This window comes from Rhamphochromis sp. 'chilingali' (assembly GCF_963969265.1).
Source record: "Rhamphochromis sp. 'chilingali' genome assembly, chromosome: 5".
NCBI lineage: Eukaryota > Metazoa > Chordata > Actinopteri > Cichliformes > Cichlidae > Rhamphochromis > Rhamphochromis sp. 'chilingali'.
In genome coordinates, this window is record NC_137932.1 from 24,381,420 (window position 1) to 24,405,740 (window position 24,321).

Below are 24,321 nucleotides of genomic sequence, written 5' to 3' on the forward strand. Positions count from 1 at the left end.
GGATATTAGCGTGTGGGCTCATTCAACCGCCAGCTCCGCGGTTACAGGATTAATCCTTTTCTCTTCGCTAAGGCATAGTCTGTGAGTATAATTCATTTTGTACAATTAAGCGGTGAAGCGTTTTGAACCGTTGTCTGTTATTCGGTTAACTTTATTGTGTCTCATATAAGCTATGCGGCTAGGCTGTCAAGCTGTGATAATTAGCCAGATGCTTTGAGCTTATTGCATCTATAATACATTTCATATATTTCATTGTATTGTGTTTACAGTATATTTCATTGTATTGTGTTTACAGTTTCACAAAAGTGCCCAGTAAAAACTTCTGGAATCCAATCGTCTGAGTCCTGGAGATTTTCTTGGGAGTGTTTAAGCTGAATGGAAACTTAGCCCATTACAGTGAAAAGACTGCAACGCAGCTAATAGGGATACGAGGATCGCCGCTGTACGGAGCTACTCATTATCGAGAGATAAGCAGCCTCCAATATAGCCTCGGAAAACTTCGCCGCAGCCGACATCTCCCGATACTGGAGACCCAACGACACGCAATGTCACAACGTAGCAATGCTGACAAAGGAAATGGAGACAACCAGTCAGAGTGTGTGCGCTCAAGGAGCAGTTGCTCATCTGGTACATCGTTTGGCTCAAAAATCAGCATAGCCATTGCCATGGCAAAAGCAAAGGCTGAAGCTGCGCAAGCTAGAGCGGCACATTCAAAAAGAGAAATCGAGCTTAAAGTGGAGCAAGCACGTATTCAAGCCAGCCTCGACGCACTAATCGATGAAAAAGAAAGGGATGCCGCCGTTGCTGAGGCGAACTCCCTAGTAGCTGGTCTGCAGGATATGGGTCTCGAAGTACGCAGCGAAGTTAACAGCCTGGTCCGCCAGTCTGTCAAAGACCAGCGCGTAGCCGCCTTTGTCTCCGAACAGGCCAGCCTGAGCGCCAAGGGTCTATCGGCTACAGAAAATAACCTTCCCCCTTCTCAGCCAGTCACTCACCCGCATAACGCGGCTCAGACCCAAGCTGCCACTCCTGCTGCTATTACGCCACACCAAGCTCTTCAGGGCCCCTGGAGAAGCGACGCACCAACACGACAGAGCTCCAAGTCACCCTTCTACCCCCCTCCAACTCCACTCCTACAGCAGAACCCCAAACGAGATTCTACGTTTCCCACGCATCAGCCCATCCACGGGACACTCTACGGAGGTGATTACGACCATTCTACAACCACTGACCTCATCAAATATCTCGCTCGTAACCACTTGGTGACTTCAGGTCTCACCGCATATGACGACCAGCCAATAAACTATTGGGCCTGGAAAACATCATTCCAGAACGCCATTGCCAATCTAGACCTGTCTGCTGCAGAAGAACTCGACCTCCTAACCAGACACCTGGGAAAGGAGTCAACAGAGCAGGTAAGAAGAATAAAAACGGTCAACATCAGGAATCCAACTATTGGACTGTGCTCAGCATGGGGGCGCCTCGACGAACTATATGGCTCCCCAGAAGCCGTCGAACAAGCTCTGTTCAGCAAACTAGAAAGCTTCCCAAAGCTCACGACAAAAGATCCACGGAGACTCCGGGATCTAGCCGACCTGTTGTCAGAGCTACAAGCCGCTAAAGAAGATGGCTACCTCGCGGGCATGTCGTACTTGGATACCTCCAGAGGAATTAAGCCCATCATCGAGAAACTTCCATACAGCATACAAGAAAAGTGGCTATACCACGGGACGAGATACAAACAAGAACATTTCGTCAGCTTCCCACCTTTCTCCGTGTTGGTGAACTTCATCCGCACCGAGGCGAAAGCACGTACGGACCCAAGTTTCAACCTCTTCACGCCAAGCCCCCCAAACGAGAGAATGAATAAATGGGAGAGGCCCACGAAGACGTCCGTTCACACCCACAAAACACAAGTCTCAGGCACTGCCAAGTTCGAGTCTAAGGAAAGCAGGGAACGTATTGACCCGAATAAACATTGCCCCCTGCACAAAAAACCCCATCCTCTGAGGAAATGCAGAGGTTTCCGCGAGAAGAGCTTAGATGATCGCAAACAGCTTCTGAAAGAACACTACGTCTGCTTTCGCTGTTGCTCGTCAACAGAACACTTTGCAAAGAACTGCACAGCCAAGATAACATGCACCGAGTGTGGTAGCGCTGCCCACGTGACAGCCCTCCACCCTCACCCACCTACCTGGAAATCTAAATCGTTCCCCTCCATCTCAGAGGATAGCGGGGAGGAGGACAAAGCTGATAACCAGGAGGTCAACGCAACGTGCACACAGGTATGTGGGGAAGGTCTGAGTGCTAGAGCGTGTGCTAAGATCTGTCTCGTCAGGGTGTTCCCAAACGGACGAAGAGAGGAAGCCAAGAGAATGTACGCTATATTGGATGAGCAGAGTAATCGCTCCCTCGCGCGGTCAGAGTTCTTCGAAGCCTTCAAGATCTCCGGGCGCTCGTACTCATACACACTAAAGACCTGCGCGGGACGTACGGAGACATCAGGAAGGAGAGCCAGCGGCTACACCGTAGAGCCGTTGGACGAGAAACTGAGTATCTCTCTGCCTACACTCCTCGAGTGTAACCAAATTCCCAACATCCGCGCGGAGATTCCCACCCCCGGTGTGGCCTATCATCATACCCACCTAAAACGCATCGCTGACAAGATACCACCTCCGGACCCAGACGCCAGCATTCTTCTCTTACTGGGCAGAGATATCTTACGGGTCCACAAGGTCCGAGAGCAAATAAGCGGCCCAGGAGATGCTCCCTTCGCCCAAAGGCTTGACCTGGGATGGGTCATCGTCGGAGACGTGTGCCTCGGAGGTGCTCACAGACCACCGGAGGTGAGAAGCTACAAAACAGCCGTTCTAGGGAACGGTCGTACAAGCCATCTCCAGCCATGTAACAACCAGATGAAAGTAACAGAGGTGTTTGAACAAGCACGTGACTATCAACAACATCCAGCGCGAACCCCGACGACGCTAATCGGAGGCAATTTGGGGCAAACCGTCTTCGCTCGCACTCCCAACGACCACAAACTTGCTCCATCCAGGGAAGATTTGGAGTTTCTAAGGATAATGGAAGCCGAGTGTTGCCAAGACAGCTCCAACAGTTGGGTCGCACCTTTGCCGTTTAGGTCACCGAGGCAGCGACTCCCTAACAACAGGAAACAGGCTCTCGAACGCCTCGTCTCACTTCGGCGCTCACTGGAAAAACGACCACGGATGAAAGCCGACTTCCTAGAGTTTATGGAGAAGACGCTCAAGAAGGCGCACGCAGAAGCTGCCCCTCCCTTGCAACCCGGTCAGGAGCGTTGGTACTTGCCCCTGTTCGGCGTGTACCACCCCCGGAAGCCGGACAAGATCCGCGTGGTCTTCGACAGCAGTGCATCCTATGAGGGAGTATCGCTCAACGATGTCTTACTCAGTGGTCCCGATCTTAATAACAGCCTACTAGGTGTTCTTATGAGGTTTAGGAAGGAACAGGTTGCGATCACCGCCGACATCGAGCACATGTTCCACTGCTTCATCGTGAAAGAAGACCACCGGGATTTTCTCCGCTTCCTGTGGTATAGAGACAATGACCCTACCTCTGACGTCGTGGATTACAGGATGCGGGTGCATCTCTTTGGTAACAGCCCCTCGCCTGCCGTCGCAGTGTATTGCCTGCGGCGGGCGGCTAAGGCAGCAGAGGCCGACTACGGCAGCGATGCTAGGAGATTCGTCGACCGCGATTTCTACGTCGACGATGCCTTAAAGTCTTTCAGTACAGAGGAAGAAGGCATCGCAGTTCTCCAGCGAGCGCAGAAGATGCTCGCGGCTTCCAACCTCAGGCTGCACAAGGTTGCATCAAATTGTTCCGCGGTCATCAGAGCATTCCCCTCCCAGGATCGCTCTCAGGATTTCAATGGCCTGGATCTCTCCATCGATGATCTGCCTATCCAGCGTAGCCTGGGACTGTTCTGGAACATGCGCACGGACACTTTCACGTTCCAGATCGAGATCGATCAGAAGCCGTTCACCCGCAGAGGGGTACTCTCGACCGTGAACAGTCTATACGACCCCCTAGGGTTTCTAGCACCCATCACAGTTGATGGAAGACGGATCCTAAGAGAACTCACCTTGCAAGCGGAAGATTGGGACGCACCCCTTCCCAAAGACATGGAGACCGAGTGGACTAGATGGAAACAGTCTCTTCAAGACCTGGAGGGGCTCCAAATACCACGGCCTTATACGTCCCTCTCCACCACAGGAGCCCTAAGGAGAGAACTCTGCGTCTTTGCCGACGCATCCGTCAGAGCAATAGCGGCCGTAGCCTACATCAGGGTAACTGGCAAGCAGGGACAAACTGAGATTGGGTTTGTCTTTGGGAAATCGAAGTTGGCTCCCCAACCTAGCCTAACTGTCCCTAGACTTGAACTTTGTGCTGCTGTGCTCGCCGTCGAGATCGCCGAGATGATAGTCGCAGAGATGGACACAACGTATGACAACATCACCTACTACACAGACAGTAAGGTCGTACTGGGATACATCCATAACCAGTCAAGGAGATTTTATGTCTACGTACACAATAGGGTCCAACGTATCCTTCAGTCACCCTGTCCCGGCCAGTGGAAGTACGTTCCAACGCATCTTAACCCAGCTGACGTTGGGTCAAGAGCTGTAGCATCAGCCCTGCTCAGCAGTACACCATGGCTCAAAGGACCAGCCTTTCTTTGCGAAGCATCAGGGCATCCATCCGAGCTTCAAGAGACGTACAATCTTGTCGACCCCGACATCGATGCCGAAGTGCGTCCACAGGTGACAACGAAACTCACCCATGTTGCTAAAGGCGTGGTACGCCCTCAACGCTTTGAACGCTTCTCCAAGTTCAGCACACTCCATGCAGCCATTGCACATTTGATCCACGTAGCTAGCTCCTTCGCTCGCTCGACGCAGGGCGAATGTCGAGGCTGGCACATCTGTCGTCCTACAGAAGAGGAGCTGCTGAAAGCCAAAGTGTGCATCGTAAAGAGTGTCCAGGGTGAGTGCTACGCGGAAGAGCTCAAGTGTATCGGTTCTGGAGTCGACATACCATCTTCCAGCAGCTTGTGGAGATTGCATCCCATTATGGACCAGGATCGACTACTCAGGGTAGGAGGTCGGATCGAGCAGTCAGGCTTAGGCATGAACGAGACTCATCCCATCATCATTCCTGGCCGGCATCACCTCGCAACTCTGCTTGTGTCCCACTATCACGAAGCAGTAAAACACCAGGGGAGACATCTTACTGAAGGTGCCGTTCGGGCCGCAGGTTTTTGGCTCGTGGGAGCCAAACGCTGTATCAGCAGTCTGCTCTACGGATGCATCACTTGTAAGAAGCTGCGAGGGAAGGCCGAACATCAACGGATGGCAGCCCTGCCGGCAGAACGGTTACAAGTAGCACCTCCCTTCACCTACATAGGTGTCGATGTCTTTGGACCGTGGGGCATCGTTTCACGCCGCACAAGAGGAGGAGTTTCGAACTCCAAGCGATGGGCGGTGATGTTCTCGTGTATGTGTTCCAGGGCAGTGCACATTGAGGTGATCGAAGCCATGAGTGCCAGCAGCTTTATTAACGCCTTGAGGAGATTCTTTGCGGTCAGGGGCCCCGCGAAGCAGATACGCTCGGACTGCGGAACTAACTTCGTCGGCGCTTCCCGTGAGCTGGGGATGGACAAGGAAAACTCAGGGTTCGACAGGGTGGAGAAGTACCTCAGTAAACAGAGCTGCACCTGGGTGTTTAACCCACCCCATGCATCCCATATGGGTGGCGCATGGGAGAGGATGATCGGCATTGCCCGCCGTATCTTGGACTGCATGCTGCTTGAACAGAGAAAGTCTCGCCTGACGCACGAGGTTCTGACCACGCTTATGGCCGAGGTAGCAGCAATTATGAACGCAAGGCCGATCATTCCAGTGTCATCCGACCCCGAGTCGCCCTGCATCCTCACACCAGCCATGCTCCTGACTCTCAAAACAGGCTCCGCGCCTCCTTTGCCGTCAGGCAAGTTCGAGGAAGCAGATCTCTTCAGGGAGGAGTGGAAACAAGTTCAGGGCCTGGCAGACATGTTTTGGAACAGATGGAGGCGTGAATACCTCAAAACACTGCAACTTCGACACAAGTGGCAAGGGAAACAGCCGAATCTTCAAGAAGGGGACGTAGTTCTCTTAAAGGATGATCGGGCAGAGAGAAATGAGTGGCCCATGGGCATCATCACGAAAGCCTTTCCAGGGAAGGACGGTCTGGTCCGGAGAGTCGAAGTGGAGGTCGTTAAAGATGGAAATAGAAGAGGATTCTCTCGTCCCATTACAGAAGTAGTTCTGCTTCTTTCTCCAAAGTCTGACTCTGCCAATTGATGTGGGCTCTTAAAGACCCCAAGCGGGGAGTGTTATGCCCCCAGAAATGTGTTCTTTGTGTTCTCTTTATCTCGCTATCGTAGCTTAGAGCGGTGTGTGTATTTTCGTAACCATGACAACACGAGAGCAGTTTACGCTGAGAGTCAGGAAGTGAATCTACTGTGTGACTCGGGATATTAGCGTGTGGGCTCATTCAACCGCCAGCTCCGCGGTTACAGGATTAATCCTTTTCTCTTCGCTAAGGCATAGTCTGTGAGTATAATTCATTTTGTACAATTAAGCGGTGAAGCGTTTTGAACCGTTGTCTGTTATTCGGTTAACTTTATTGTGTCTCATATAAGCTATGCGGCTAGGCTGTCAAGCTGTGATAATTAGCCAGATGCTTTGAGCTTATTGCATCTATAATACATTTCATATATTTCATTGTATTGTGTTTACAGTATATTTCATTGTATTGTGTTTACAGTTTCACAAAAGTGCCCAGTAAAAACTTCTGGAATCCAATCGTCTGAGTCCTGGAGATTTTCTTGGGAGTGTTTAAGCTGAATGGAAACTTAGCCCATTACACTTTTATTCACATTATACTCGCCCATCTGTCTCCATGAGGATTAAAACAGTGTGTACATTAAACATCAGGTCCATTTCCAGCCACGTTCTGTTTACTGTAAGCTGAAGCTTTTCTGTCCACTTGTCACTATAAGCCAAGTTTGCCCAAGTTAACGTCTTATAGATGTGACGAGTACAGAAAAAGTAGACTCAAAGCGCTTTTCCTGTGTAAGAAAACTCTGATTACTTACATATCAAATATCCTCTGACCACATGAATTTAAACAACGTGCATGTGTAAAATGAACATCCACCGCTGTAACAGTACAGCAGTGCTACTGTATAAAAAGAGGTCACATGACAAACTGGCTATGAGAAGGAAAGTGACTGAACTTCATCCAAGTGTGAATCCTGAAACAACAGGAAGTCTTATCTAAGACAGGAAGTGGATGTGCCTGAGCCGAACACACACACACACACACACACACACACACACACACACACACACACACACACACACACACACACACACACACACACACACACACACACACACGTTCGAACAGAGGAAAGAAAAGCAAAAGCAGCACTCACCACTTCCAGAATCTTTTCCTCCATCTCATAAACTGTGCAGTCCTGGAATTACAGACATAAACACAGAGACTAAGAGATCTCACAAACATCTGTCCAACATCTGCTTTATTATCATCACTGTGAGAGAAAACAAAAAACAAAAAAATATCAGAGAAACAAGGCAGCCCCTGCCTTTGGTTTTTTTAATTGTATGCTTTTATTTTGAAGTGGCGTATGACACAAAAACAACTGATAAGAGTTGGGAAATTACCCATGCTGGTAAGGAAAACAGAGTCACATGATTAAACTATGTGACCCAATTTAGTATTGCTTCAAAAGCAAATACTGTTCACACTAAATTGAATTAGGTGTCAGGATGGACGAGAAGTTCATGAACACAGATCTGAAGTCTGGATGTCCTTGGTAATATTTCACGTTAGAAGACTGAATTTGTAAAATCTGATATCAAACAAAATCTCCATACAATGTCATTCAGTGATGGCAATCAATCAATGCTTCACCTCCTCTTCTTTAACTCCTATTCTTACTGTTTTCTGATCAATTTTCTAATATTGTAATTTTTTAATCATTTGCTAAATAAGACTTTTTCCACACAACATTCTGGTGCCAAACAACTACAGCTGTGTTTTGTATGGGGTCTCGCCTTGACAGTCATACCTTTACAGTTAGTTATGGAAGAGAATTAAAAGTCATGACGACAGTAAATTTATTTTTATGTTGTTCTGTATTTGGAAAGAACTTTCAGGCTAATATCGTGTTACTGTACAGCAGACAGAATATTTTCATCTTGATGGTTAAAGAAGTTTTTTGTTTCAGAAAACAGATGCAGTGGAGCATTTTCACATCTGGGGAAAAGGAGAACTTGCTCATATCAAATTTGGCAGGTTTTCCATTCAGAAGCCAGAACTGTGAGTGTGGCAAACAAACACGGGAAAGGAGAAAGGGAATCAGCGGCAAAACAAATATTTGAGAAATGACAGCCTACAGGAGAGTGAAACCAGGAGGCAGGGACGGTGAACGCCTCCCAGAGACACCGAGAGGATTCCTGCTGCGGTCGGAGAAATAACAGTTCCCCGTAAACACGCTGACAGGATGATTGCATGACAGCGCAGCAGGGCGACGCCTCAGAAGGCTCTGCAGACACATGCAGGGAGGTGGCACGCTGCAGAAAACTTCCAAGTGCACATCCGCTTCTGAATACTTCAATAAATGAAGAGAAATCCAGCTTATTGCAAAATGTGAAGCTCTGAAACAAACTTTTGCCGTCCCTAAAGGAAATTATAAAGTTCTAAACTAATGAAACGTCTGGCTGATTTGCAGCTGAAGTATTCTGCCGTTGCATAAAACATGTCTGTACGCCTCAGCTGCATTAATATGCATCATGTTTGAACTTCTCACACAATTAGTTCCCTCATATTTTGTCGTGTGACAGCACGACTGCCTCAGGTAGACTCTGCAACGATGTAAAGGGTTACATACAATTCATCACTGATTCATGACTTTATGCTTGGTTGCACAAGACTTTGTATAGAATAGATCCTTAAGCTGTGGATTTAGCATTAACAGAGCTGAGAAAACCTGATTTTTTTCACTTTTCTTTATGGGATAACTGATAGCTGAGAAGGAGATGTGAAACAAACTGTTCTGTGACGCTAATTCCCCTCCTCATGGTAACTGTACAGTGAGGGAATTTTTTAAAAAGTCTCTTAATAGTTTATGCTTGTGTATAATTAGGGGCCTGTCACTTTAAATGACGGGTGAAAAGCACGTGAGTGGTTGTAGCCAGTCTCCGTTTGTTAGGCTTCACCTCAGCTAAACTTCCCAACTATGTTTTTGCTGTCAGTGCTTTTAGAGCATTTTAATGCAACTTTCTGACAAATATTATTCCTCTGTGTGGTAAAGACATTGAAATTAAGAGAAATTCGCAGGTTTTATAATCAAGCCAGCTAGCATTAGCTGATAACTTAGCTCCACTACCTCAACCAAATGGTCACTTCTGGCTCCAGTAAAGTGGACTACCAAAATATGAAAACTGAGGCTTCAAAATGTGTTCAAAAGCTGACATCAGGGGTATGTCCATCTTTTAAATACAGTCTATAGCTTACTCTGTCCCTTAAGGAGCGTAAAACTGCTTAGATGACATGTTCTTTGGGCAGCAGCATTTTAGGATGGTGCATGAATATACGTCTTCACAGAATTGGGATGCTTCTTAATTATAAATGTAAAACTTTTAAAATGTATTCAGGACACGTACTTGACATTTCCCACTCTCCATGAACTGGTTTTGTTGAAGTTCCACATCTTGTGCTTTCATTTACATTTTAGTAATAATCTCAAAGTTTCTAAAGTATGAAACATGTAAGGATCTCAGCTATCGGAAGGAGATATGCCATCAAAATGACTGTGCTCATGTATACAGTAGTTATCTGGAGCTTCTTCATGATCATCACCACCAACAACAACAGATCCAGAAAATAAACATTTTAGTTCATGACCTCCTTCCTCTCTGATGTGTCTTTATGACAAGCTGCTGCACACAGAAAACATCAGAGATCTGTTTCTCTTTTAAGGTCTCATGTGGAGATTGTATTTCCAAGAGTGGATCTGTTAATCACTCAGGAAAGCACAGAAACACTGAAGAAAACACAGAGCGGCGTCTGAGCGTCACTGACCTTCTGGACGGTGGAGGTGAGCTCCAAACACAGCTGGATGATCTTGCCTTTGGTTGAGGTGAAGTCATTGGCACTCGACAGAGGAGTCCTAGCAAGAAGAGAGAAACTAAAATTATAGAATCATGTCAGTGCTGGCAGACAACAGGGCTGTGTTTTAAAACGGATTCAAAATACGAGCAGGGCCACAGACTATTCGGTCTCTTTATACACTACCTCTGATCTTTTACTGCTTCACACTGATCGGCCATGAACAGCCAATGGTAAGCAAGTGAAAAACAGTGAAAAAAAAACAGCATGCAATGCTGAACACTTTAAAACACATTTTAAAAAAGGACAGAACATCAAAGAAATTAATGAAAATTTGACTTTCTGTAAGTTTTCATTAACTTCAGATCATAATAGCTGTTCCAACCCAAACATATCGAGTATGAAAATTTTTTGGATGAGATAACTGGATGGAGACTGAATAAAAAGTGGCCCCAGGTGTTTCTGGGTGAGCGAGCTGACACACTTCAGATGTCAGGTGCATTATGGGGCATCCATGTTTGTTTCCAGCTGCTGCAGCCAAGCTGGAATGTGTTTCAAGCTGATACAAGCTGCAAAAAAGCTGAAGCAGTCAAAGCGGCGATGCAGTAAACTGGAGCAGCGCTGCGAGGAAACATGATACTAAAATAATCAGAACGGAGGGGAGAGTACAACCGCTATCTTAGAAGGAACAAAGTTGTGCACTGAGCTGCACGTTATGAGTGAACTTCTGACTGACACGTTAATAAAAACAAATGCCATGTTAGTGAAAGTGTTGTGTGAGCAATTATACAAGTACAGTTAAATTTACAAATTCAAAAGAAAGCCTGGATGAAAACATCAACTGTGACATCATGGTATCCAGTTTTATTTTTATGCTTTTTACGAGATCGCGGTTGTTTTAATGAGCAAATAATGTTTCGTTTTTAATACCAGGATACTCTGAATGCCGTCGTGGTTACCTGTCCAGCCAGGCCAGCAGATTCTTGGCGGTGCCGATCAGTTCGACCACGGCGGTGAGGAATTCATTGGTGGGCTGATTGGAATTTTTGCTGTGGTAGGCGGGGTTCTTCCTGCGCTGCGTCACGGCGCTGCTCAGGTTGTGGTGCGCTGTTCTCATCTTCCCCACCAAAGTCTTCAGGTTGTCCGACTCCACGCCATAGTTCTGTTAAAGAAAGATGAAAGATTCAGTGAAACAAACCTGCTTCTTACTCAATTATTAAACAAAGACTACACTTCCCATCAGCACTGTCACTATTTCCTGGCTCACTAACCTTAGCACAAGTATGCTGCCACAGGAAACTCTGAAAGAGGCACTGCGGAAACGTTACACTGCACGAAGCTGCAGTTTGAGTAGTCCACATTGTATTTTGCACCTCAAAGTACTTTTTGTTTGAGAACACACAACAATGTTCAGGAATGATTGGAGGGAATTTAGAGATTCCCACGACCCTTGACCACAAACACACCCTGTCTCCCTAATGAAAACACACACACACACAAAAACCCCACACACATTCCTGCAAACCAGTCGCCATAGCGATTATGCGACTAAAAAAAAAAAAAAAAATTCCCCACCACATCAACGTCAAACTAAATGACTCATCAATGCCACGTGTTTAATTAATCAGTTTAATGAATCTGATACCTTTTTGTTTATTTTCATGAATAAGTGCAGATGTGTTACGTTTATGTGTTATTACATCTGCAGGTCTGAACACGACCTTTGATTCGCTTTGTCGCCTGCAGCGATTCAGATGTTTGAGGCGTCATGCAAACAAAACATCTGGAGCCAAATCGACGTTCCACCTTGACTGAACGCAGAAAACACATCCTTCATAACACAACATGACACCTGACCTCATGTTTCAGGCAGAACTTTCAAATCGTGTTAGAAAGGATGTGATCCCTAGGTGTCAATCAGAAAAGAGCTCAGGATGATGCTGGGCTGTGATGGAGTGAAACAAGGAGCATAACTATCAGAAGGTTTTTAGGAGGTTCAAGTATTTTAAAACTTTCAGAAAATGTCGGCACTGAAGTGAAAGATCTCTAGAAGTATTACAGATCAAACAAAATTTATAAGGTCTTCAAAAACAGAGAAAGTACCCAATCTGCACATTTGAACAAACTGAACCAACAAATTTTCATCATCTCACATAAATAGAAGCTTCTCTGGTAGCAGATTAATTGTGTCAGCTCCACTCTTTTCATATGGAGAGGCAAAACTGCCAAAAATCATAAAGAAGAGAGAGAACAACTATCTCACACAATCTGCACACAAAATCATTTATAAAATGCAACATTAACCAGAAATCTTGCCAACATCTGGATAAATTAATATGCCAAACACATCGAAATCTATAGAAAATGTTTACTGTAACTGTCAGTATAAAACAATGCTCGTTTCCTCTTTTCTTCCACATTATTATCCCCAGAGCATCATCTCTGTAATTTCTTTTTACGTCTGTTGTGGAACAGAGACAGCTGCCTCCAGTCAATCAGGAGACCTGAGCTGAAACAAAAACATCTTTTTCCCTCAACAGCGGTGAACCCAACTGCAGGCCTCCCTGATCATTGAGTGCATCATGATTGTTACACAAAATCTGGGTCATTAAGAGCCTGTGGCTGCCTAATGTCACTCCAATTATCAGAATAAGTCTGTGGTATGTACTGAGGGTTAAAGTCGGGAGAGAAAAGGCCTCTCTTGTTCTGTTAAATGAGCCTCAGTTGAAAACTGATCATGTGACAAGACGCTGGAACAAAACTCTTCCTCTACATGCTGAAAACTGTTTGAATGTGTGTGTGTGTGTCAGGGGAAGGGTGGGGGGGGGGGGGGGGGGGGGTGTCTCTGACAGGTGGGAGGGTCACATCTGTTTCCTGCTCCACCCCAAAATGCAGCAAACTCTGCCTCATGCTGCAAAAAATATCCACAACACATCATTTGACCTTGCTTGAATGCTGCAGGAAAACGCTCCCTGAAACTTTGGAGCTGTGTGTGCTCTGATCGCAGCATTGATTGGTTAGTTTCAGTGTGATGTCATAACTGTATTTTTCCAGAGGTAAGTGAAAGCATTTCAGGAAATGACACGTCGCTTGTGCCTGTCACATGGCTGAGGGAGGATGTGGGATACAGACTAAAGCTCTGAAATACGCTACTGTCAGGTTGTTCAGCCTTGCCTGGGGTCAGGAATCTAATAAAGATCAGCTAATTGCAAACACAAATACAGTATGAGGAGGGGTCTGACTAGCACTCTTTAAGTTGCCTTTCCTTATGACATTCCTAAAGACTGAATCATATGACAGACAAAGCCGTTATGAACCAGAAGCAAATAAATTGTCATTTATTTGGGCAAATCCCCCACTGACTGTACTAACGATTCCACTGATTCAGTAAAGGACTAAATGTTACAATCCCGGACAATGCATTGCTTTTAATGTACAAAATCTTGAGGGATGGCTTGAGGGATCAGATATATATCGGATGACGATATAAAAACATCTATTGTTTCATTTTATGCTATCGTTTGTTTCGTGGTGTCGCAAAATAAACTGTTTACGGCAATATTTTTTCACCGTTTTGATGGTCACTGTAGTGGCTATATTAATTTCATAAATTTTTCTCTTTCTCCTATATTTTATATAACCACACTACGGACGGACAAGCGCCTGTTTTTTTATGCATTGTGGTTAGGAACAACGACGGTAACGCCATCACATGTCCGCTTGTTTATGTTCCACATAAAGCTTTCTTTTTTTCTTTTTTTTTCTTTTTTTTTCCGCCTGTCCCATTTGGTTCTTTAGCCATCAGAATTGTTGTCTGAAGACCAACAAGGATACCCAATGGATTTACTTTGCCAAATGGATCATCGTGGCATTGCCGTATTGGTCCATTTGGTCGATCTTTGTTTTTATTATTTATTATATTTTATTTTCAGATGTTACAGACGGGACAGACATGAGTGAGAGATAGGAAAGGGAGAAAGAAAGAGGAAGGAAAGGAAAAACAGAAGGGGAGAGGGACAGTGAGAAAGGGGGGGAGAAAAAAAATAAAAATCTCCTGGATCACCTGTTGAGAGAAGAATAGAAAACAAGCAAAAAAAGACAAAAAAAAAACAAAAAACAAAGCAACATACTAAACACAACACCATCGCATTAATCTAGCTAAGTGTAAACAGCAGTAAATACTAAATATTCAATGTTGTTGTGCAGCACGCAGGACAGATGTGCTTCGAAGTAGCAGCCAAGAAAGGTGTAATTTGGGTCTACGAGCAGTGAACACCCGTGTGCATACCTGTGTGGATCAGCGCGCTTGTATTCCAAAGGTTTCTCCATGTAACGATCTGCTAGGGAGTGTGGGGGGGCCACAGCCCCGTCCTCCAGGGTGTGAAGCAGGTATGGAGGAGATCAAAACTCCAGACATCCAGAGGCCCCCAGAACACAAGAAACCATGGAAGACCAACAGAGGGGCAGCCGCGCCACTGTTCCAGTAAGAGCTGAGGAGAGTCCCAGATGAGGGTTCACTCAGCAGCCGCGGAGCAGAAGCCAGGGGGAGTTGCAGTGACGCGCCCGTGAGCTCCGCCGGCCCCCAGCTGTGCCTGAGTGACCGAGCCCCAGGCCGAGAGGCCGGGGGCACCCCACCTCCAAAGGGGCCCGAGCGAGCCCCAGGCTCCAGGCCCCGATAAGCGGCCGCCAAGGAGTGAGCCGGTGTGTACCTGGACGCCCACCCCCAGACACAAAGAACCACCAACGCACCGATGTCTGAGGGCGTCCACATAAAGCTTTCACAATAAAGCTCAAGATCCAGTTGAGACTTTTCTAAATAAACTGAATCACGTGAAAGAGCAGATTATTTACGGATGAGAAGTAAAAAAGAGCCATCAGGTGCTAAAAAATAAACCTTAGACTCAAATGTTAGAACAGGCTTTTCCCTGCAGCACGCCGTGTAATAAATACTCAAAGAAAACGGCGGCCGTTACAACTTATGTCTAAAAATGTATAGTTTCATGCATCGGTTAAAACACTCGACTCCAGCTACATGACGCGCAGCTGGAAACACTTCCCGCAAGTCGAGCTGCCCGAGATTCACAGAATTTACAGAAAATGTTGCATTTTTGTGATTTATATCGTTATCGGATGATAGAATTCTTATATCGGGATATGAGATTTTGGTCATATCGCACAGCCCCAGCTGTTATGAGGACAAGCCATATATATATAAAAATATATATAAAAAAAGACTTTTCCCTGAAATGTTGGGAGTTTTAGGAATCTTCTCTTCAGCCAATGAAGTATTCTGTGTTTTAATGCTTTTCACATTTAAACAAACATTGAAAAGTTCAGTTACAGATGTCTGCGTGTAAATGTCATATTATCAGATAGCAGTCAGACAATCTGAACAACTATACTGGAGAAAAGTTGATATGGTGGACACAGTAATTTGTAGTTAGTGCGGTTGATAAGTGTCTGTTGTGGTCACTTGTTCTTTTATCGTCACCATTTGTTGGCGGGTACAGCAGAGTGTCAGTCTCCATTTAAAAAAAGCCACTGAATCCTATTCAGGCCAGTCACAACATTAAACCTCAGCACAGCCTGTAAATCCCCCTTTTCACCACCACACAGACGTTAGAGCCCATAAACAGCTGACTGAGGGGCTCTGTGTGTGCTTCAAAACTTTAAACGGGTCACACCAAAGTCTGCAGCCACTACACAGCTATTATGAAGCCTCAATGTTAGTTTTTCAGGGTCAGGTGATTCGCACATCCAGTCTGCCTTTTGCAAACCAACCTACCTGCTAGTTAACTCCACCTTTGTGTCTGGATATGGTTAACCAGCCTAAGCTGGAGTGACTTTCAGGATAATTTAATTTCAACATCACTACTACCCTTTCTGTTTTCCTTCCAATATTAACTCTATGATAGATGAAGTTTCCTCTTATGACGTTCTCCATGCTGAGTCACCGGATCATTTACTCTTCTGTCGTCTCTTTGTTTCAATGTCCACGTGTCATCGGCTTAAGTCACTGGTTATTTCATTCATTACTGATTTTCATGCATAACTGACGTGCTTTTAAACAACGATTTCTGCTCCCGTTTGACACCTTCTGGGCATTAAAAACATATCACACAGCTCTGTGTTTCACAGCGAAACAATTTTTTTAGAAATCATATAAATGTTTGCCGTTGATTTGTTTGAGTGAAAACAGGAATACTGAACTTTTTAGCCACGACCGACTAAACCAAAACTCAGTTCCACTAAAGGGCACAACAGGAGAATCACAACACAAACTACTGCTCAACTTTCATTCATTTGTGGCATTAAACCTAAAAAACCGAAGATAAACTCTGTAGTTTCCTAGAAAATCCCTCTCTTGCTCAGTTTTCAGACTTTCTGAGAAAAACTGTCCAAATATATCAGACGCAGTAGGATTCTGATCACAGCACTGGTCTTATGATTGTTATGATGAACACTGAGCTGCTTTAATGCCCCCTCAGGCAGCGTGTAATGTGCATGGTGGTAGCTGTGGTGCTGTTTTTAAATGCAACTGAAACATTTATTTAAAAGAAACAAATCTTTGCTCTAGAAACTTTTACACAAGGTTTACAGCACTGCCATCAGTGATGGACAGAAAAGGATCATCTTCTGCTCTGCTGCTGAACTTATAAGTATCAGCCAATGAGTCTAAGCAAAGATTCCCAAACCTCCCTCCTTCCTGGACTCTCCAGACTTTCCAAGGCATTTCCAGTCCTGAGCCTCCCCTGGAGTGGACTCCCTGGACAAGCCAGAAAAACATGACAAGTGGCCAAAAATGGATGGAAGCTCAAATTGAGATATCCCCTTTACTAACTGCTAACTCAGTTAACTCCAGTGCATGCATTCGCCTACAACATTTTTATGGTTTGTAACACAAGCCAGGTGTTTGTGTGGTCCAGACACCATCTCAGCAGAGTCTCACACGGAGAGAAGCTTTGGCAGTTTCTCATCAGCATCATTAGAAATTGTTTGATTGAACAAGAATTGGAGGTCAACACTGCTAAAGACATATCTCAAAGGACTTGAAACAGGTATATTTAACATGCTGACTCATGAGTGATGACAGCGGACACTGAAATCCACAGTTATATAGTAGAGGAACATTTCTAAACAGGAACGTTATCAGAAGTAAAAAGAGAATGTGGGATTTTCTGATTTCTAACTGACCAGAGCGCAGAGCAGATCCACCGCCTCCAGGATCAGCTCCTGGTGTCCAACCCTCGCCACGCCCAGAGACAGCAGCTCCTGGTGGGACATCCTGAGCAGCTTCTCCCCATCCACCTGCAGCTGTTGGAAGGATGGGATGTACTGCTGCAGGCTGTCATCCAGACCTGAGAGAGACAACGACAATGAAGCACATTTAATGTTCACAGAACAGGTTATTGATGAAATTCACCATTTTAATTCAGCAAAACTCAGGTTTGAAATTTATTTGAGTAAACTGACAAATTCATCAGGGATGCAACACAATTAGTGTTTTATAACAGAAGTGCTTTTGATCGCTCACATTTCTAGGTTGTATATCATGGATCACCAATCAGCCTGGAGTTCTTAAGGCACACACATGCAAGTAAACCAGAGCATGACTTCAGCATCTGAGTTTCAGTGAAAGTCATCTCTCAATGATCCATTCAGGTCTTACAGCAAACAGCTGCTGAGTCAACATCGCCTTATTGACTCAATCAGTCACTGTGACAGCCAACAGCCTGGCAGCGTCCTGCCAGCTCACCAAACCACACCTTTTCTTAAATCCATCACCTCCGTCAACCAACCAACAAGCAAACTATTTTCGTCACCTAATAACAGACCAAGAAACACATTCCTGTATAAAGGAATACGTTTCTTTCAATAACTTACTGTCTGTTTGTTAGTCCTAGACTTTGTTTCAAGTATAATGTTTTTCTGATTTTATTTATCTAACTTTACCTGAGTAGCTAAAGATAGCTAGGACAATTTTAATTAGCCCCATTTAGTTTTTTAAAATCTCAGTCTCTCTGTTACAGTCGCCTCATTTTGTTGTTTCTTACAATCTCAACACTTCCTGTATATTTCAAATTGAAAGTCCTATAGCACTTGTAACTGTACAGAAACCCTTCACATCTTAATGAGGCTTTTATTGTGAAACATTTGCAGGAACAACACTCAAACTAATTTGATTTGAAGAAATACATTTGACAATTTAAGCAGTAGTTATTAATGCATGACTTACTCTATCACAACAGAGAATATGCGAGAAGAGAGCTTTACTGTGAAAGGAGGGAACAGGATGAGACCTTTTCCCCCCCCCACATGTGTAGAACAAATTGAATTTCTGGCATGAATCAATCCTTGACAGCCAACTCAACCACACGCGTGCATGTGAACATCGTCGGGGAGCTCACGTGTATTGAACTCGTAGCACTAATCCTCTGTACCATCATCACAAATCTACGGCTACTGTCACTTAAAATGCCAGAAATACTCAAATCATCAATCCATAAAGTGTTGGTTCATTTAACATTTAATAGCTCTGCCAGTAGTGGTTAATGCGCAGGTTTGCATGCTTAATGACATCTTTCTCTGGTGGCCCGGTATGGTCATACTGGGCACCCCACTTTCAGCCCCGTGACCTCATGAGACCTCAAGGGAGATGGCGCCCGTTTCAGCGGCGCCACTTTGCACCCAACATTCACCTCTGACCTCTGTGAACGAGTTCAAAGAGTTCTCTTAGCTGGATCAATAAAATGAGCAATCACGCACCAGTTACTGTCTGACACACATGAGCACAGAAAATGTTCGCTGCAGGGTTTTTGGATGTGTTTGGTTGGGAAGAATATGAAAAACTCAAAAAAATATATTAAGCATACGTGCACACATTGTACGCTAAAGAGAAGAACTGTCTACAGCAATTTAACAGTTCAACAGCCTCTACAACTCTCCGTTCTGCCAGCGTGAAATCCTCCATCTCAAAGTTCACTCCACAGCATTGTTTTTGTTCAAAACATTTCAACAAGTTCTTTTTCTTGATTTAAGTTCAGACTTGAATCCTGCATCATACTAAAAATAAATGTTAGAGTTTTAGCACACAAGCTTTCAACAAATGGCAGATGATGATGATGTTATGCAGAAGCCGAGCAGCAACTGGCCAACAAAATGTCTGGGAGGGTGAGAAGAAAACAACTGCCCCAGCATGTGGTCATTAAAGAAGCTGCGACTCCTGTTTGTGTTCGGGACGACAGATGGCCCACGCTTTCTCTCTGACAGCAGGGAGGAACATTCCTCTTAACTAACTGCTGACGGGACACCTCCGAGTTCAGCAGCCTCTGACACAGAGTTGCACCGAGAATACAAAGCGTGTTTGTTTGCTTACTGATAGTACAACGGTAAGATTCGATTAATTTTGGTCTTTATTATAAAAGGCCAGAATAAAGACTCACAGGATTTCAGCAAAGTTTGAGGGGGTGAAATTGTCTGGGAAGCACTCCAAATCAGGCCCCAGCAGGAGGATACGGGTCGTCTGCTCATCCCCCAACAGGGTAAAATTTAGACCATCTGGGATGGGCAACACTTCAGGACATTCTCAGAGGGCCAGACTTTAAACAACGGATTTAAACATGCATTGTCTTTTGATCCCCTTCCTATCATTTTGAAAGTTAAGCACTTAGTACTGAGCTTTCCTCATAGAGTGATCTGGTCACCACTCTCATCCTGCAGAATGACAGACTCCAACTCCAGCTTCTTGGACTGCACCCAGCAGTCCTGCATCTGATTTGAAGATCTGCTTCCAGAACCTGCTGCAGGTGGAGAGCTGAATGAGTCCCAAACAGCAGCTTCAGATTGTGGATGGGATGAGAAAGTCACTGAAAGACAGTGATACTGATACTGCTTCTTTATTGTCACAAAATATATTTAGTTTAATTTGAGGTGGTAATTAGCAATGGATCAGTTCATGATAAACAAGAACAAGTTTGAGATCCCTCCATTAAAGCATGTAAATTAAACTTTAATTAAAAATTCTCCATTCATCAAACTAAAAGAAAACGAGATACTACTGTGAAAGCCTTGAACTCCTATATCTTCACACATTCATTTTGGTTTCTGCTCCAGTTCAGTTGCTCCTGAAAGTTTCTCAATACACCCAAATTGAAACTGTGACCATACTCCCAAACCTTCCTCAGGTAAATATCCACAATTCCTGCTCCTTCTAGGTTGTAGCGCATCTCCACACTTCAAACTAAACTCCCTCTGCTGTTGGTCAGAGCTGGACAGCAGTTTGCAGTCAGCAGGAATGTGTTGGTGACAGCCTGGATCACATTACTGTCACCCGAGGAGGCCGATAATCTCTCAGCTGCACAGCAGGGTCGGCTAAACGTCACACGGGAGCCAAATCGCCTGCTAATGAAAGCATGATAACAAAAGACTGAGTCTCCCTGAAAAGCAGAGACAACTACCATCATAACATAAGCAAACAGGAGTTTCTGCTAAGCTTCTACACTTGATTCTTCCTGTGATGCAGAAACATCCTGCTCAGATGGGAAACGTTCGATAGATTCAGGTCTGAAAACCAATGGCTTAGACAGTTTGCTCAAATTATGGGAGATTAACAAGTTAAATAAAGTAGATAAAAGAATAAAAACTCAAGTCCAACATTCAGGTCTGGATCCAATGTTCCAGCAATACATAAAACCTCATTAATTTCTGTAGCTGCTGAGTCATTTTTATCATTCCTCATCTCGATGATTGCTCTGTCGGGTTTGGCGCTCGGCCCAAACTCTCGGAAAGCCGTTTCAAACCTCTGACAGGCGCCGAGGATCGAGCTGGATTACCACACTGTAACACTGCTGAGAGCCTTGTGTTGGCGGTTTAGTTGTTTGGTTTGTGAGATGCTTCTCAAGCAGCACGAATAATTAAACACAGCAGATGGTATCTGTGTGAACCTTTTCTGTCCATAGCACCACAAGAAACACTTACTTTAGGAAGAGCTGGAGAGAAGCCCTCATTTATTGAGCAAATATGGTCTGAAACAGTAGGGTTATCTCTTGGGATAAAACTGAACCACAGAGGTCCATTCAGATCATCTTGGTTGTCCCCTTTGGTACAAAATGTTTGATAATTATTGCTTTAACATGATCAGCTGCATAGGTGGGGAAAAAGCAACTGTATCTGCACTTATGTTTTTAGTTCATCTAATTTGTACAGACTTGTAATGTGAATGTTTCACAGTGTACTCTGAGCTCAGGTTCAGACTGATGAAATATTCATAGCCTGTTTCAGAGGATTGATTTCCAAACAGGTGAGAGGAAGGAGGAGGGACAACAACGCTGGGAGCAGATCAGCTGCTTCATTCACCGACATTTATAGACAAACTGCCAGTGACTCACAGTTCCAAGCCCATCCGAGGCCATGGAACACCTTTTCAAAAGACGTGAAGAAACAGTGCACGTATCGAAGGGCATTTCCTCGATGCCCATCGATACGTCCAGTGTCAGCTAGACCTGTGTCGCATCATATCGTCTGAGATAATGCCGGTATTCATTTTTAAATGATATAAAATATCATATTGTGGTATGATTGCTATAGCAACTCCATGAGCTTGTGTTCCCTGTGCACACAACAATAAAAAGAGCCCAGGCATGTCTGAGAGGAAGCCTCCAGTATTTGTTTAATGCTGCAGAATCGACTGCAGAACATCCCAGGAAGAAAATATTTTCAAGGTCAAGTTATTTTAGTCATTGTAAAACAAGTGTGAAGCCAGTTATGTTGTACTTAACATTTCCAGGGAAAATACTGTCCACGCTACTTTTGTGCTTACCCATGCAGTCTTATTTCACCTTTTTCATCGGAAAAAGATAAGACATAAATACTGCATACAATGAACACAGTTTTACTGAGTGTTTAGTATTTTTGTCTGTATCATCAGAAATGCTGTTATTGCAAGTGTTCTTTAAATATACTGTCAACAAAAGAAAACTGTTTTTAACTTTCAGTTTTTAACCTCTGATTTTAAACTTACCTGCTCCGAGTTCACTGCCATCACAGCACAGTTAAAATGAGAGAACCATCTCAGTATTTCCGTTGAAACTTTCGTGTTTGTTGACAGAATAAATTCGGCTTGACATGAAAGGCCACTAGAGAGCAAAGTGCACAGACACTCTGAACTCTGACATGATTCCTGAATTCCTACATTCACTTTGTTTAGTGTATTTTGCTCTTTTGATGACCATACAGGGAGTGCAGAATTATTAGGCAAATGAGTATTTTGTCCACATCATCCTCTTCATGTATGTTGTCTTACTCCAAGCTGTATAGGCTCGAAAGCCTACTACCAATTAAGCATATTAGGTGATGTGCATCTCTGTAATGAGAAGGGGTGTGGTCTAATGACATCAACACCCTATATCAGGTGTGCATAATTATTAGGCAACGTCCTTTCCTTTGGCAAAATGGGTCAAAAGAAGGACTTGAGAGGCTTAGAAAAGTCAAAAATAGTGAGATATCTTGCAGAGGGATGCAGCAGTCTCAAAATTGCAAAGCTTCTGAAGCATGATCATCGAACAATCAAGCGTTTCATTCAAAATAGTCAACAGGGTCGCAAGAAGCGTGTGGAAAAACCAAGGCGCAAAATAACTGCCCATGAACTGAGAAAAGTCAAGCGTGCAGCTGCCAAGATGCCACTTGCCACCAGTTTGGCCATATTTCAGAGCTGCAACATCACTGGAGTGCCCAAAAGCACAAGGTGTGCAATACTCAGAGACATGGCCAAGGTAAGAAAGGCTGAAAGACGACCACCACTGAACAAGACACACAAGCTGAAACGTCAAGACTGGGCCAAGAAATATCGCAAGACTGATTTTTCTAAGGTTTTATGGACTGATGAAATGAGAGTGAGTCTTGATGGGCCAGATGGATGGGCCCGTGGCTGGATTGGTAAAGGGCAGAGAGCTCCAGTCCGACTCAGACGCCAGCAAGGTGGAGGTGGAGTACTGGTTTGGGCTGGTATCATCAAAGATGAGCTTGTGGGGCCTTTTCGGGTTGAGGATGGAGTCAAGCTCAACTCCCAGTCCTACTGCCAGTTTCTGGAAGACACCTTCTTCAAGCAGTGGTACAGGAAGAAGTCTGCATCCTTCAAGAAAAACATGATTTTCATGCAGTACAATGCTCCATCACACGCGTCAAAGTACTCCACAGCGTGGCTGGCAAGAAAGGGTATAAAAGAAGAAAAACTAATGACATGGCCTCCTTGTTCACCTGATCTGAACCCCATTGAGAACCTGTGGTCCATCATCAAATGTGAGATTTACAAGGAGGGAAAACAGTACACCTCTCTGAACAGTGTCTGGGAGGCTGTGGTTGCTGCTGCACGCAATGTTGATGGTGAACAGATCAAAACACTGACAGAATCCATGGATGGCAGGCTTTTGAGTGTCCTTGCAAAGAAAGGTGGCTATATTGGTTGCTGATTTGTTTTTGTTTTGTTTTTGAATGTCAGAAATGTATATTTGTGAATGTGGAGATGTTATATTGGTTTCACTGGTAAAAATAAATAATTGAAATGGGTATATATATCTGTCTCTCAGCTGCTGCCGGGAAACTGTGTGCCAACAGGAAGCAGCAGCTCAGGGTGGGAAAGTTTTAATTGTTACCATAATTAGGGCTGGGCCATATTATACCGTTCACGGTAATACCGGTATAATGTTAGGCAACGATAGGAAAATGAAATATCGCGATAGAATGGGAGTAAAACGCGCATGCGCAGTGCCTTTGTTTTCATACGCACATGGCCGATTGTTGAGTGAAACAGATGAACCAGAGTTGGTTTGTAAAAATGGTGCAACTTCAGTGATGTGGAACTGGTTTGGTGTTTGTCCGTCAGATACACAACAAAGCACATTTTTTTGCAGAACATGCAAGCGGCCGTTGTTATTGTCGTATTTGTCGGACTAAGATGCTCTTAAATCTGGGAGTAATCTGGGTCCTAAACTCCGTATGCTTCAGGTCAAACAACACTGCAGCATCACTTAGAGTTAAAAACTGTCTCAATTCTTTCATCTTTAATAAAACGATCAGCATTGCTGCTTTACCAGGTGTAACTATAAA

General features: G+C 44.5%; 2 protein-coding genes across 3 annotated transcripts in view; one reads left to right on the forward strand and one right to left on the reverse strand.

Moving 5' to 3' along the window:
* cnksr3 (cnksr family member 3) overlaps positions 1-24,321 on the reverse strand; it is a 56,913-nt gene that overhangs the window by 16,856 nt on the left and 15,736 nt on the right. For both annotated transcript variants that reach the window (XM_080882441.1, XM_080882440.1), the window contains exons 2-5: positions 17,413-17,576; positions 11,178-11,380; positions 10,192-10,279; positions 7,520-7,561 (exon numbers count right to left, since the gene is read on the reverse strand). In XM_080882441.1, the coding sequence (XP_080738567.1) occupies positions 7,520-7,561; positions 10,192-10,279; positions 11,178-11,380; positions 17,413-17,576 (497 nt within the window). The remainder of the gene's footprint in view (positions 1-7,519; positions 7,562-10,191; positions 10,280-11,177; positions 11,381-17,412; positions 17,577-24,321) is intronic.
* On the forward strand, positions 546-6,380 carry LOC308397040 (uncharacterized protein; the record flags this gene model as incomplete). The annotated part of the gene is made up of 2 exons (XM_080882764.1): positions 546-1,203; positions 1,273-6,380. The coding sequence occupies 2 exons, from the start codon at positions 546-548 to the stop codon at positions 6,378-6,380; spliced, it is 5,766 nt and encodes a 1,921-aa protein (XP_080738890.1).